General features: G+C 38.6%; 1 protein-coding gene across 1 annotated transcript in view; it reads right to left on the bottom strand.

Annotated features, from left to right (window-relative positions):
- The window catches only part of LOC150080904 (uncharacterized), a 256,611-nt gene that overhangs the window by 127,251 nt on the left and 114,234 nt on the right, over positions 1-15,126 (bottom strand). Inside the window, exon 15 of the mRNA XM_090380849.1 lies at positions 7,306-7,574. Coding sequence (XP_090236975.1) covers positions 7,306-7,574 — 269 coding nt within the window. The remainder of the gene's footprint in view (positions 1-7,305; positions 7,575-15,126) is intronic.

Genomic DNA, 15,126 nt, shown 5'->3' with positions numbered 1-15,126 from the left:
AGGGATAACAATTAAATTACGTCACGTCGGCATTCTAAAGGATTATTTCAAGAACAGTAATGTGGCGGCTTAACAAGGCTGAATGCTGTGAGGGAGAAGCCAATGGCGTGTCTTGCTTATCTTCATTCACCGGAGAGCCTATCTCTGTTGCTTCCACCAACGTGTCACTGGAGACATATTGGTAGTCGTCGAGTAATCTTCTTTGATGAATCCTATTTCAACCTGCAGCCAAATATCGTTTCATCTGGAGACAAATAAGAACCCAATATCAGGAAAAAGGTATCGGTGGCTGTAGTAGATGATTTCGGCACACCACCATCAACAGTCACGCAACTTTTCACAAATTCGACGAAGGCGTTCTTGACTGCTCGAAGTACAAAAGATTTTACTGAATTTAAAATTTTTAAATGTTATTTTATTTTAATTAGAATTGCTTTTGGCTGAAATACGTCGGTCTCTGGATACGTTATTTTCTATTGAATCGTTTTCATACTGCAAATAGAGCATCCGACATAGAACATATTTATTCGTAATAAGTTTAAGATAACTTTTGTCGAGGCATTTAAGGCCACGAGACCTTACTAGAGTGTCCAAGTTGTGTTATTCTAGTCATGCTTGATGCGTGATGAGAAATCTCAGTTTCCATGAAAGTTTGATTTCTCTTTTTTTTATTGGGTGGGATTACGATGTTAAAAAGAGAAACTCCCTCCCCTAGAGGATTTTTGTTTACTTATGAATTTATGAGTCAACTGAACACGAGAAGAAGCATCGATTGTTAAAGTTGAAATATCACCTTATTTAGCTCCAACTAATCAGAGGCCCTCGCTACTCGCGAGGATCTCTTTTAAGGTTCATTTATTAGCATATATTTCTATTCTCTCGTACTGTGTATAAGAGGTCTGGTTCGAACATAAAATATATTTTTTATATCAAATAAATTCAATATTGTGAATAAAGGAATACCTTGTCATATACTAGTTTAAGTTTTTATAAAATCGTATTTTATACAGCCATGTCGCTGAAAAATAGAACTTTCAGCATAATATAAGATAAATCAATATCGTATTAACAGTGCTCGTGAACAAAGAGATTTCACATGGAATTTAAAATAGGAACTGTAAGTTCGTCATTGCCATCCATATACAGTGGACAGAAATCATGGGATACCTACCTAGTAAGGGATAGCCCCACCTTTCGCCAGGATAAGGGCAGTCACACGGAGAGGCATTGAGTCCATTAGTTCACGAAAACGTTCCATAGGTATTTCCATCTATGCTTGTTACACCGCTGTCCATAATTCCATTGCATTCCTGGGTGGAGGATCCAAAGCTCGAACGGACCTTTCCACAGCATCCCAAAGATGCTCCACACGGTTCATGTCCGGTGAACATGGAGGCCATTCCATGGTGGGAAAAATCTATGGAATTCTCTTCGAACCATGTTCTAGTCACTACGGCTCTGTGGGGAGGCGCATCGTCCTGCTGGAAGAGTCCATTGCCCTGTGGGTGCACGATGACCATGAAGGGATGCAAATTGTCTGCAAGGATGGACACATAACCTGGGGCGTACAGAGATGCGTCTAGACCTACAAGAGATCCCAACGTGTGCCAGTTTAACACGCCCCAGACCATTACCAACAGTTCACCAGCCTGAACAATTCCTTGTTGACATTGCATAGCTTCGTGCGTTTTCCGCCAGATATGCACCCTCCCGTCCGCTCGAAATAACTGGATACGGGACTCATAGGACCAAGAGACCCGTTTCCAATCATCCAAGGTCCAGTGCCGATGTTTTTTCGCCTACTTTAGGCGTAGAGTCCTGTTTCGTGGTGTTCGGAGGCTCCTATAACCTATTGCAGCTAATTGTCGCCTGATGGTCTTGGTGGAGACATTTCTGGCACCTCCCTCGTTGGGGCGCCTCAGTAGCCAGGTGGGAAGGAGCAGCAGTGCGTAGCACACGCTTCTTGATTAGACCGGGGTTCGAACCCGTCACCACCAAATAAGGTCAGGAATGACCACCGCATGTCTCCGGAGCAATATGGCCTTAGTTGCTAATGCTCCTAAAAACCAAATAAGAAACAAACAAACCTCCCTCGTTGATCGGCGGTGATTTCAGCCACTATCGCTCTCCGGTTGGCTGAAATAATGCGAGACAGACGTTGACGGCCACGTTCATCCACCAACTTTCACCGCCCACAGCGCTGTCCACGATGAGATTATTCCGGAAATGGCGTATTCCCGATACACTCTTGATAGAGTCGAACGGAGGATAGCGCAATTTCTGTACCACCTCCTCGATAGAGTGACCCATGCGTCGGGCACCTACTATCATCCCTCTTTCAAAGTCGATTAACTCACGACGTTTATCCATACTGACATCGAATTACCGTCTACGTGAAGGCAGTGTACCTATATACCAGCCAAGCGGTGGGTTCGTACACTAGCGAGAGGGGTGACAGAGTCGCGTTGCCAAGGAACTAGGTATCCCAGGAATTTTGTCCTTTCTATGTATATGCCATCTTACTACAGACGTTTCATTTTATCTGTGTGCGTTCTGGCGAGTCTTATCTACAAAGAAATTCCGGATGAGGAAACACCACTGGAATAAAAAAAAGATTTTATTAACTAGAAGTACGAAATGGCGAAGAAAAACGTTTAATGAACCCATATTATAAAAGTGTTTTCAGATTACCTTTTATGCATAAATAGGCCTCTCTATATCCTTAATCTCTGTAATAATATTTGTAGTTGCGGAATTTAATTATAGAACTTGTGAATTCTTTTGCGTTAATTTTTATATTACACTTATCGATTAGTATTTCGGAAATTTTAATAGCCCAAAACTCTTTAATTTGTGTTGAGAGACTGGCAGTTATCTCGTCTTACAAGAAGCCAAGAATATTATAACAGTAGCCTTATGCACTCCTTTTAGATACGGAATGAAAGTCAGGTAATTAGTACAAGCGTTTAAAAGAATGGGCCTAAAGAGGAACCTTGTGGTACGCTTATATTAAAGGATATTTTGCGAGAATTGAAATATTAGTTTCAGATAAGTGTGATTGAATATTTAATCAAGTGATCACTCATAAAAAGGTGAAATAATACCATAATTGTTCTTGAGGAACGATGTAAGTTACTAATGGTAAAATTTGTATATTCCTCTCGTGATGAATTATTTGAGAATAGAAAATAGCAATTTTTTTTTGTATATCTTACGAAACTCACCTCGTTAATCCTCGCGGTTGATGAACTTCAAATTTTAGAAGAACTGATAGTTAAAATGGAAAAATGTTAAGCTTTCCTTTGAGTTGGTATAAATGATAACTTGATGAGTGATCAATCAGACTTTTGGAGTCAGAATGACTGACTTTTGTTGCCACCTTTAGTTGGTATAAGAGTCTGAATGAGAAGCAGTTGGTTATTTGAAGGAGAAAAGTTGATGGCCTATAATGCTTTGGTGCAAATTTTGAAAGAAAATGAGATTCAGAGCCAAATTCGTGAAGTCTGCAGGTAAACGAGTAAAATAAAATTTTCTCAAACTACGTACATCATGGGTCTTCAACTTTACTCCTTGAAATACTCGACCACTTCTCATTAAGACTCTTGGACGACCAACAACGAAAGTTATTCATTCTGATTCTTGCTTTTTAACTCCTTCAATTATAATTTCGCCAATACCGAAGAACTAATTAAAAAGTGTGCGCACATTCCCAGAGGGGATCTTAATACTTTTCAGTTTTAACTATCATATCTGTTAAAAGTTAATCAAACTGTGAGGATTAGTGAGTCGAGTGGTCGTAAAATATAAAAATCATTTTCTCCGTTGTGTCAAGAACCCTCCCTGCTATCAAGTACTTTAATTATGTGAATCTCACTACTCTGATAATAGCCGAGGACTGTAATTTATTTTAATTAATTAAAATGTAATTAGCTTTTAATTGCCTTAATAAAGGTCGAGCTTTGAGTGATACAGACTTTTCTATGTCAAGCAAGGGGTGGCTTGGTAACAGCATGACGGCCAACTTTAACGAGTATGGGACTCAATAAGACGCGTGCGTGTACACAGTTATTCCTATATCTACCCTCCCTCTCCAATTCGTTGTGTGATGGATATAAAGCAGAATAACCAGGTGTCATTCTGGAACCAAATAAGATTCTCGTAAACAAGATGTAATGAAGAGCATGAATTCAGAATCTGGTCATTGCTGCTGTTGATACTCAAGGTTTCAACAGCAGCAATACTGAGTCATACTTCTGTAAGTGTGCAGCAGTATGGCTACATACACCGGCTAATTAAATACTACTAAAACAACACTTTTCGAACAAGTGAAGTCCAGCTACTGGAAAACTAGCTGAAAGTAGTACCACTGAAATTTCAGGCAAGGCTATCGCACAGCACATGATGAATGAACCACTTCTCATTCCTGTCGAAGCAGCAAACATCAAAACTAAAATGAAACTTTGTTTCATTTGGGGTTGATGCTTGCTGAATTGTTCCTGATGATGAATTGCTTGCTGTTGCTTTTGAGATGATAAACAAAAATGACAAAGCACTCGTACAAATGTTATCCACGTGTTCACTAATACTCCTTTGCTCTGGTTCAATGTAAAATAAAAATAACTTCAGAGTGGAAAGTTATTAGTGTTGGAAAAATGACGCAAGGAAACAAGCGTGCGTAGAACCATTCAAAAACAAAATAAAATAATACAAATTAGATAACTTTTAACACATTTTTCCATTGTGAACGTATTTCTGAATCTATAGCTAGTATTTCTGTTTTCCAAGAAACCACTGATGCCTGTATGCAAACAAATCTAAAAATAAATAAAGGAGTTAACAGCCAAAATTAATGAGGCAAAAATTTAAAGAATAGAAAAACAAGAATTCCATCCTCTTCTGAGTGCTTAGCAGACCTCTACGTAATGAGGGAACTTCTTCCTGCAATCCAAGCAGAAAACCACAGAAGGACGTCCCATCGACGAATGTAAATACCTAAAAATTAATAGCTATAAGTAAAAAGGAAGAATAAAGGATAAAAGGTATAGGACCAACACCTCTAAATCCTCAGAAGGTCGTATTTCCATTGTGAATCTCTAAAGAACAACCAAGCGTCCACTGATACCTCTATGCAACCTGCGACAGAAAAGACCGAAGAAAGTATTATTTTCTTCAATACTCGTTTCCAAATAGGTACATATCTTTCCTATAACGTGACCTCGAAGAACTTGACCACTCCTTTATATAATGGAATAACAGCTTCTTTTTCTCTTTTGGCATAATTCCTAAATGTGGACAAAACCCCCATGTGCTGTCCTAGAACCTGTTTAAAATCTTCTTATAAGTTTGTACAGTTATTCCCAAGTCCTTTTTATTATCTATGAGATCTTAATTTGGTAGCCAAGTGATACGTTGTTCTAGAATTACTGCTACCCAGATGCAAGGCCTTGCATTTGCCTATTAAATCTCAGCTGCCATTGTTTATATAATCGGAAAACTTAGACATTAAACCTGAAATTCCTACATCAATATTATTAATGAATATTATATCAGAAACAGTAAAGGACTAAGAACTGAATCACTTGATATCTCATTCATAACTTTTGTCCATTAAGATTAGTGGCTATTTATGACTAAACCCTGTATCCTACCACTCAACCATCTGTTTATCCATAATAATAAGCTGTTACACTGATGAGAGAAAGCTCTTAATGCCACATTGCTTCAATTTATACAATAATCGTTCATGTGGGATTGATTCAAAAGTTTTTAAAATGATTTTAAAGTTATTCCTCCAATCAAATTCTATACTGACAACCTAATTTTAGCTAATTAGATTAGTCAGACATGATTTTTTGCCATTAACAAAGCTATGTTGTGATTCCCTTACAATTCCATGCCTGTTGATATGATTTTATACGTATTGCATTCTTAACTGAGGACCCCTAATCTATATAAGCCAAACTGACGGCTCTGTAGTTATTCATTTCACCCTTTTTGGTTACCTTTTTGATTAGGAGAGACATTTCCAGTCTATAGGGACATCCCCCGAATCCAAGGATGCTCTCATCATTGCTTACATATTTTGCTTCTTCATTGAATATAACTGAATACATTTGTTCAGCTCCTGGTGTCCTGTTCACTTTAACTGTAATAATCTCGTTTCTATTCATCATAAATTGTCATCAAAGAATCATTCTACTCCCAATTAAAACTAACTGGACCACCAGTATGCTCAATTTCAAATGAAATTTTCCCTCACATGTGGATGCAAAATATGTATTCAGTATATCAGCAACCACTCAGGATCATCGAAATCTGAATAAACATTTTTTTATGTAGATCAATATGATTGATTCCTTTTCTTTTACGGTTAACATATACGAAAAATCCTTTCTGCTGTTCTTTGAATTCTTAGCTAAGGACCTCTTGTAATCTGTCTTACATTCCTAAAACTGAATAACTTTTTACAACCTAATTTATATCTATTATAGGATTTTGGATCCATTGATAATTTATAATCATCCCTTGCATCTTTCCTCTCTGCCACTAAGATCATTAATTGAACAATACCTTTGTGTTAGTATAAAAAGGTTAGTAGCTTCCATCATAACTTCCTTAAATTTGTTAAAGTTACCATTTAATTCCGCTGAAAAGAACCAATATGATATCTAAGACCATTGTAATTCCATTTCAATTTTATTTTAATTTTCCTTCTGAAAACCTTTTCGCTCTCTATTAGCTACTTCCTTAAATAGATCTCGCTTCAACTATGATCACTGCTCACCAGTGGTTTCTTTTTAAGATTCTTAATGATGAATTGGTACTTGTCGAGTAATTGATCTCTTCAGTAATCAATAGTAATCAGTCTCTTCTAAGAAATCATGAATAAAGCATCAGTCCTGAATGATAAATCAAAAACATTTTCCAATCAATAGCACATTCTTCTGTAATTTATAAATTTTTACGTCAACAATAACCACAAACACCTATTCATGTTAAGGGTCTCTACAGCAATCCATCCTCTGAAATTGGTTCAAATACTTGAAAGGATTTCTGAAGATTCCACAAACGATTAATCACACCCCAGAAACACAAAATATCACCATGGCAACGCATCGTTCATCTTTAATCGATTCTCAAAAGACTTTCGATTCTGGTGACTAACTGAGATTCATTTCGCTTTAAACAAACCCTGCACAGACTGTCTACCAATTCATGAAGAGTCTAGTTAGTTCTAGAGGATACAATTAGAGAGAGAGAAATTGTACACTTTAACTGAAAACATACACAGCAACTAATACTTACCCTTTCTTCTCGTGGTATTTTCTTCGTCTTCCAGATGAATTCTATAATGGCGATTACGACTGCAAAACCCATTCCAGCTAACAGCACGACGAAGACACCACCAACATTAGCCAATCCAAGTTCGCTCGCAACATTAGATTTCTTCTTGTCGTCATCGCTGCATAGTCCTCCACCCTTTTCTTTCCACCATCTGTCTTTTAACACGTGCAGTTTACCAAGTTCTTGGAGTTCTAAAATAGCGCTGGTAATGGCATTCCGGTAAGGAGACCCTTGTAAGTAAATCAAAAAGTGACATTACAGAAAATAGGATACGGTATGCAAAATTAATTAATCAAAATAAATAAATATCGGATTAAATGTGTAAAATAAGTAGTCTTGGGACACGACTAGTTGGCGTACGAATTACCATCTCCAAATTCAGTCTGCGTTTGATTTAAAGGTATTTCTGGACACGTGGTCTATTAAAGGTAGCTGGAAATGTGATCCTTTGGCTTTGTCATAGGGGTTTCGATATTTCACAAGCCCCTTCTTTAAAAGAATCTTTTTTCCTAGGTGAGGACCTTCTGCTCACAGACTGCGACTTCACAGTGGGCCTTGAGAATCTTGGCAAAGTCACCTCAAAAATGTTCCTGGTGATGAAATAAAATATCGATGTGTGTGCGCGCGTGTGGTTGAAAGTGCTGTCTGAAGGCACGAGGCAGCACGCCAGAATACAAACCCAGCTGACTTCGATCGTGGGTTGTCATGCATGTGGCAGGTCACAGCAAGAGACCCCGTACATTCTCCGCATTCTCTATCTGCCGTCGACGGAAATAGCGAACTGATGGAGCCACAGGTGTGATTCGGAGAGTAGACGAAGGCCAGATAGACAAATTTGTTTCAACGACCGCGGTCAGAGTATATACACACACAGACTCTAGGCATTTATCACCACATCACGCCCAACAGCTTGTGGCTGTGTAACACACCGCAAGAAAAAGACAAAAGGAGACGCGAACGAAAGCTTTTTTTATTATTCTGACAGATACGTGACCATTAACGATAAAATCGGTATTTATCATCAGTCCTGAATTTAGAGAATATTTATGTTCTACCACTTCATTTAAAAAAAAGCAAACTTGATTAATAAATAATAAACGGGTGCACTACTGTACACTCTCGCCTGAATGGTCAGGCGAGAGGATACAGTAGTACACCCGTTTTTGTTTATAGTGGTCCTAGCTCAATGACTGCTAGATGGTGACGTTCTTGTGTTTTCTTTCTTTCTTTGAACTCCTCTGATCCCATGCAGCCGTCTCTGAGTATAAACAGAATTTTCGTTTTTTAAATCAGTCCTGGAAGAGCCTTTATGGTTAGGATGGCTTACAGTTATGTAAGCTGACCTAACCATTATACAACCCAACAATCTCGCTATCTCTGGCCTTAACAGTTTGAATTAAGACACAGAGTATACTACGCAGAGTTGGGGGGAGGGGACCTCGTGCAGCTCGACAAGAAATATTAAACGTTATACTGTGTCCTAACCATTGGAGTTATTCCATGATGATTTAAAAAAAGACAAATGTCTTTATAACTAAACTTAAAACCAAAGCTTCGTTGTAACTCGAATTCAAGTGATTGCATCCATGTTCGAGCATCTGCTAAAGTACAGTATCCACAATTCTGAGAGTTTTATTTTTTATCACTGTCTTTGGTTCAGTTGAGGAAAGACACCAGTTGGGCATACAGGAGATGAAAACTGATGATAAAAAAAAAGATTCTTTGATGTGATGGAGCTTACACTTTAGGACATTACCAGGGTCTTGGATCAAGTTACGAATATCATTTCTCGCAGTTAGGCAACCGCGCCAATATGAAACCAGTCAAAATATTTGTTCGAATATTATCTTTGTAGTCCTCTTTATGTTTGGACAGATCATCATGGGTCCACCTGAACAGCATTTCGCGTGTGAATCTTATTGAGGGATGAGCTTCTTTATTGAGGGATCTGGAGAACTGTCTTTCTGCATGCCATCAGATTTACTGGAACCTCAAGGTCGCGATGAGTGGCTAGAGTAATGTTGATAAATTGACTTTTTTTTCTTAATATTGCCCACTAATTATAACAAGATAACGTCATTCACTAGATGATAATCGTAGAATTCTACTAACTAAAAAAAATGGCTACCATCGAACTGTTGTAATGGGATAGGCAGCTTTACAGCTATGCTGCCTTTGCTGATACACTTTGTTCCTTAAGTAACGTGACACACCGTGTCGAAATTCTTCCTCTAAGAACCCGCCTCCTTATTTAAAGTGTCCAAGAAACTATTTTAATTGGGTTCAACACTCCGTTAAAACTATTCTAACTTATGGAAACGACTTCAAAGTTTCCTTTCATTCCACGCAACCCAAGAACATCGTTCTCTTTCAAGTAGCGTGGCTACCAAAGGTAATGTTTTTGGACATAAAGTATCGACTTCAACCCGCAAGAATTCCGGAAAAAAAGAGCGAAAAGAACGCGAAAGAATAGCAATTTCATCGCCTTCGATCGCAGGTTTGTCATGCATGTGACAAGTCACAGGCAGAGATACCGCTTATCGTCGGCGTCTTAAGTCGGGAGGATGGCGGAAATGGCGTACAGATGGAGTCATGGGGGAAGGGTGGGGGGGGCGAAGATATTTCGCGGACTGCATCACGGGGGGGGCGAAGAAATAGACAAACGAGAGACGGGCCACGTGGTCAGACCAAATCGCACACAGATCCAGTCACGAATTAATCATGGCGCGCGCACGTCAAATGACGCATGCAATCACGAGCACCCTATCGATTTAGCAGATGTGACGTACAGTGAAGTGCGTGTGTTCGTTTCTTACGGAGCGTTCGTCGAAGAGGAAACTGCGGAGTGTGGACGTCTAAGAAAACGGTTAAGGGGGAAGGTACGCCCCTTCCCTTCTTCATCAACCCCATCCCATCAAGGATTTACAGCGAGGAATAATTTAACAGGCGCTATTTCGAGAATTTTAGAAGGCTGATTGTTGCGTTTGAACCATCTAGAAATTCTTGAATCCTACAATGGCTTCAATAGGAAATACCATCGAGTCACGCGCATTAACGATAACATTTTATATTCATTAAAGCCGAAATTTATAAAAATCGCACGATAGTGGTACACGTGTGATTTTTTATAAAAAAAACAAGTGTTTTAGAAATTAATAACATTTAATTCAAATTAAGCAATTTAGATTTCCGGGATGGAGCCCTTTGCGATGGAAATATTATCCGTAATGATGCCAGGTCTACCAGCACGATGTAAACTTCCTCCTGTTTAAATTTTTCAGCAATATGTGCATCACCATACTAGCGCTAGAAGATTCTCTTAGCGGCGAGGCAAACTTGTTTTATTTAGCAGCGAGATTGTAAAGATAATCTGCGTTCACCTTAGATGTTAAAGAGAAGTTTCTGATAAGTTTCATTATTGCATCTACCCACACACAGCTGCGTCCCTGTTTGTAGAACGACGATTCATATTTAAAATTCGGATGTAAAAGGTAATGAGGCCCATAAACAAGAGATCCTTTCTTAAAGTGCTAAGTTTAAAGTTCTCCAAATCATTCGCTATCTGATGGTTTATTTTCAGCTTTTTCACGCAGGCCCACTGAGTGCTGAATGTGTCATGGCGTGTGTGTGTGTGCTGTAACGGTGAACCATGGTGGGGGCAGATGTCTTAAACTTTCTGTAGGGTTATTATGCACGACCAGGTCTCGTATTTATTACATTATCATTGCTGGAAACATTCGCCTGCAAGATTTGTGTATTTTTCTCATTAAATAAACTTAGCAACTCCAAATTTTTATCGCATTAAAAATTCCTCAATTCAAATTAAAAATTCGTGAATAATTGAAATTAAAAATTCATAAATTTATCGAGATGAATGTGTCTATATTACTTTTTTTTAACATTATAGGAAATGGCATTTATCGGCGTTTAATTAGCTCCAAGGCGTCTCAATTTACAGAACACATTTTACAGAAGCCAGTCAGTTTACAGAAGACATTACAGAACCAGCCTCGAAACACTGCATGTGTTTCGAGGCTGGTTTGTGTATTCATGGGATGAAAATTCCTCAGGGAAAATATCGATGCATCCTTTGCGCTTTTATTTTCTTCAAATGCATAAAAAGTTCACTTCTTCATCCATTAGATACCATAATACTAATATTTCAACAATAATACCGGTCTCTTTTCCCCCACTCCAGTTTGCGCTAAATATTCAATCAGATAGTCGCTTATCTCTCAGCCTTATTGTAGTCAACCACTGATCAGAGAGAGAGAAAGAAAAAAACTTTCTTCGCAGTTTCTTTTTTGTCCATCCACGTCTTACTTCGTTTCAAATCAGCCCCTTGCGTTTTGGATCCGAGATGGGTATTATCGTCTGGCGAGGGGGCTTTAGCGGTCGTCACTCACGCGCAGTTCTTCAGCGTGCGTTGACAGCTCCACGGCATGCTACTGCCATTAGACAAGTTCGCGAACGCAACTGGGATGCTGAAATCTCAGTCAGAAGAGCCGGTTTCTGACACGTTCCTCAAAGGGCTTCACGTCTAAACTTTGTATTGTGGTCCTCGCTATAGGAAAGTTCTCTTTGTCGTTGGGCAACGTGCCGTTCGTGAGGCTCCTCGTTCTTCTGCCCAGAGTACGAGTACCGCAATGAACTTTGAAAGATATACACTCCCTCTTGACTTTGTGCATCATGGTCTTAGTTGCCAATGCGCCATTAAACAACAGCCAACCAGCCTCTCTCTCTATCTCTGTATATATATGAACTGGTTTTTGTGTTCATGGGATGAAATAGCCTGCGAAAAATCTCAGAAAATCCAAATTTCCACACTACTTATAAAGAAGGGAGTTGGGGGAGTAAAGATGTAGTTTCTTAATGAGATTCGAAATCGAAACTTTCAAAGTGGATGGCACTCAACACCCACTAGTTCATTGTAATAGAGTTTAAGGCGCGTCAGCAACTTAGGTTATATTACGCCTATATAGCGTGTCTGTAAATTATGTGTTGTGCGGTCGATTTGCAATTTGTTGGATGAAAAACCTGAGATTTTGCCAAACCATGCTATCCTCCTTAGACCGACTAACTCAACCAAGTTGTTAATAAAAGCCCGTAAAATATAAAAAAATAAGAAAAATTGAATGAAAATATCCATAAAAATTCCTCGTTTCATTAAAGGGATTCGAACCCAGTTTTTTTCCAGCCGGTGTGGGTAGGATGATGAATCTAACAAGGGCCGTTTATGCTGCTACAGATTAAACCACGTTCGTTTACAGATAACGTTTTATTCTGCGATTAATGTTAAATTCTAAGATTTTATTTATCTATTTGCTTCCTTACGACATATTTTTCCTTACTTTCTGCAGAGCACTGCCATGTGAAAGCCGCGCATATAAGAACATTCCGTTTATATTCCGCATTCGTCTAAACGAAAGTTCCACGATTCTTTATCTGCCAGCGAAGAGAACATTTTGTTGACTCCAGACTGCAATGATCATCACGACATGTTGTCATTTCCGTTGCAACCCCATAAATTTATTTATGTGCTCCGTGTTGGCCAGGGCAGTCTGGATCTACCACAATTCGTTGCAGATAACAGAGTACGATAATGCGAAACATGGAAAGTCGACATTTTCAGGATTTCCTGACTTTATTATGGTCTGAGAGGAATATCAAATTCACCAAAGGACACTTTAATTATTATGGGGCGTTCATAAACTGCAGGAAGTAAACGAGTTCCTTTATTTACTGAGACCTTACGGCAAAAGCAACACGAAGACCGGTCGTATTGGTTGAAGAGTTATCATTCTTCATCGTCCAGCATGAATTTCAATGGTAGCCCATACAGTCACATTTTCCCGATATACTTTCCGAATGTAAATTATTCTAACCATTTTTACCATAAATAATAGGTAAGGTTACTCGGAAATAAGTATAATTTGAAGGCGAAAGAAACGGTAAAAGTTATTTTGTCTGTCCATCGTTTAAATGGCATTGGTAATTCTTCACTTAGTCATCAAGTAAATCTAATGAAATAATATTTTCAATTGTGAATTCTCCTGTTTTAGGTTATAGGTAACATTGAATCTCGACACCATAGAGACTGATTAGAATAAAGTGATCACATACTCAAATCCACAAAAAGCTTATATCAATCTGAATAATTATTCGTGGAGGGAAGTCAATAATTTGGGTGTACCGGTCAGCGGAAGAGTTCTCCGAAAAGAACATTTTAACTCCAATTCCATGTCGAAAAAAATCGTTCATGTACGCGACTTTATACACCAATTTAGTTTAAAAATTGGATCATATTTCATAATAAAGGCGTGACTCAACTTTCCAACAGAATTCTCAGGTTCAAAAATATCTAACACCTGGCTCAGCTGCAGGTTTGAACTTTTTGGCATGAAACAAAGTACTGGGCTGTACGAGTTGTCAAAAAGCCAAAACGAAGAACTTATGGAGATTTAAGATTCCCATTTTCACAGCATTTCTCTCTCTTTCCTAAATAAATCAGCCTCGATGCTGAAAATTCTGCACTCAATGAATATCGGCCAAGTATTGCATGTAGTGGTTATTGGTCTGAAGTCTGCGTTAGTGGGTCCAACCTTCCAATATTTCTTGAAAATTACTTTGGTCTCCCAGGTAAATGTATGTAATATATATCTTTTAAAACGGGGTTTACGAAGAGACTTCTATACCTTTGGGTCTGTAAGTCCATCGAGATGGGTATTTCGCAAGCAGTTCCTTTTCATCTTTGCTATTTTCTGAGATCATCGTGCCTCTCTTGTATTCCCCACTGGGATTTATTTAATGTGCCGATGCCAGTGCAGAGTAATTTCAAAGCAATAAGACAAACCGATATATTGACACTGAATAGCAATTTTAGGCCTCTTTGTGAACATATTCCAGATGAATCCAGATAAGTCAAACTAATTGCATATTATATTTCTTTTCAGCCAAGTAGAACTACAGTACTGGATTGTTCCCATTCACTACGCCTAGGCCTAGTAGAGTACAATAGCTACAACCAGCTAGGCAAATAAAATTCATGGATGTGATTTTAGACATCACTTTATTCTTTAAAGATAATATGGAACGCACACCCGAAACACTAAGGGCGTTCTGGGAAATGTTACTAGACCTGTGTAAAATACAGAGAAGAGACGCTATCTGGAAATGCATTCCCCTCTTTCTTTCAATGCTCTTGTATGTAGCGCAATAGAAATATGGTCCGCTGCTATACAGGACACACCAAGGAAAATTGAGAGGCTGCATTTATGGGTCTTCACATGGGCAAATAGATGGTTCCACCTCTATGTCAACAGTATGCTCGAGCTTTAAGTGTAGTCTCACTGCACAGAGCTAACGTCATGAAACCAGAAAAACGTTTCTTAATCTATGTACAGCGAGACATGATCACTTGAACATCCAGAGCAACTCGATGGAAAATCTCAGCTAAAGACCAATCTCAAGTTCCTCGGCACTGTGTTCTCATCTGACGAGACTGATCAACTTCAATAGACACTTCAAAATGCAATACTTGATAGCGTAAACACATTTCAGATTGATTTGCAAGAACTTCGACTCTTAACTATAGAACACCCTTCAAATTCTAGAGGGATGGTTGCTGTTAAAGGTCCAATTGCGTGTGACGGTATCAGGATCCTCAAAAGATAAACCATAGACCACCGCAAATAATTTTTAATAATTCATTCCAACTGGTGTTACCTTGTTATGATGTTGTTTTGTAAGGTTGATTCCTCCAGATATGAGATATAGGAATCA

Source organism: Mastigoproctus giganteus, chromosome 9, assembly GCF_048544385.1.
Source record: "Mastigoproctus giganteus isolate SK-2022 chromosome 9, ASM4854438v1, whole genome shotgun sequence".
NCBI lineage: Eukaryota > Metazoa > Arthropoda > Arachnida > Uropygi > Thelyphonidae > Mastigoproctus > Mastigoproctus giganteus.
The sequence above is the reverse complement of the archived record's forward strand: the minus strand, read 5'-3'. Positions and strand labels throughout refer to the sequence as shown.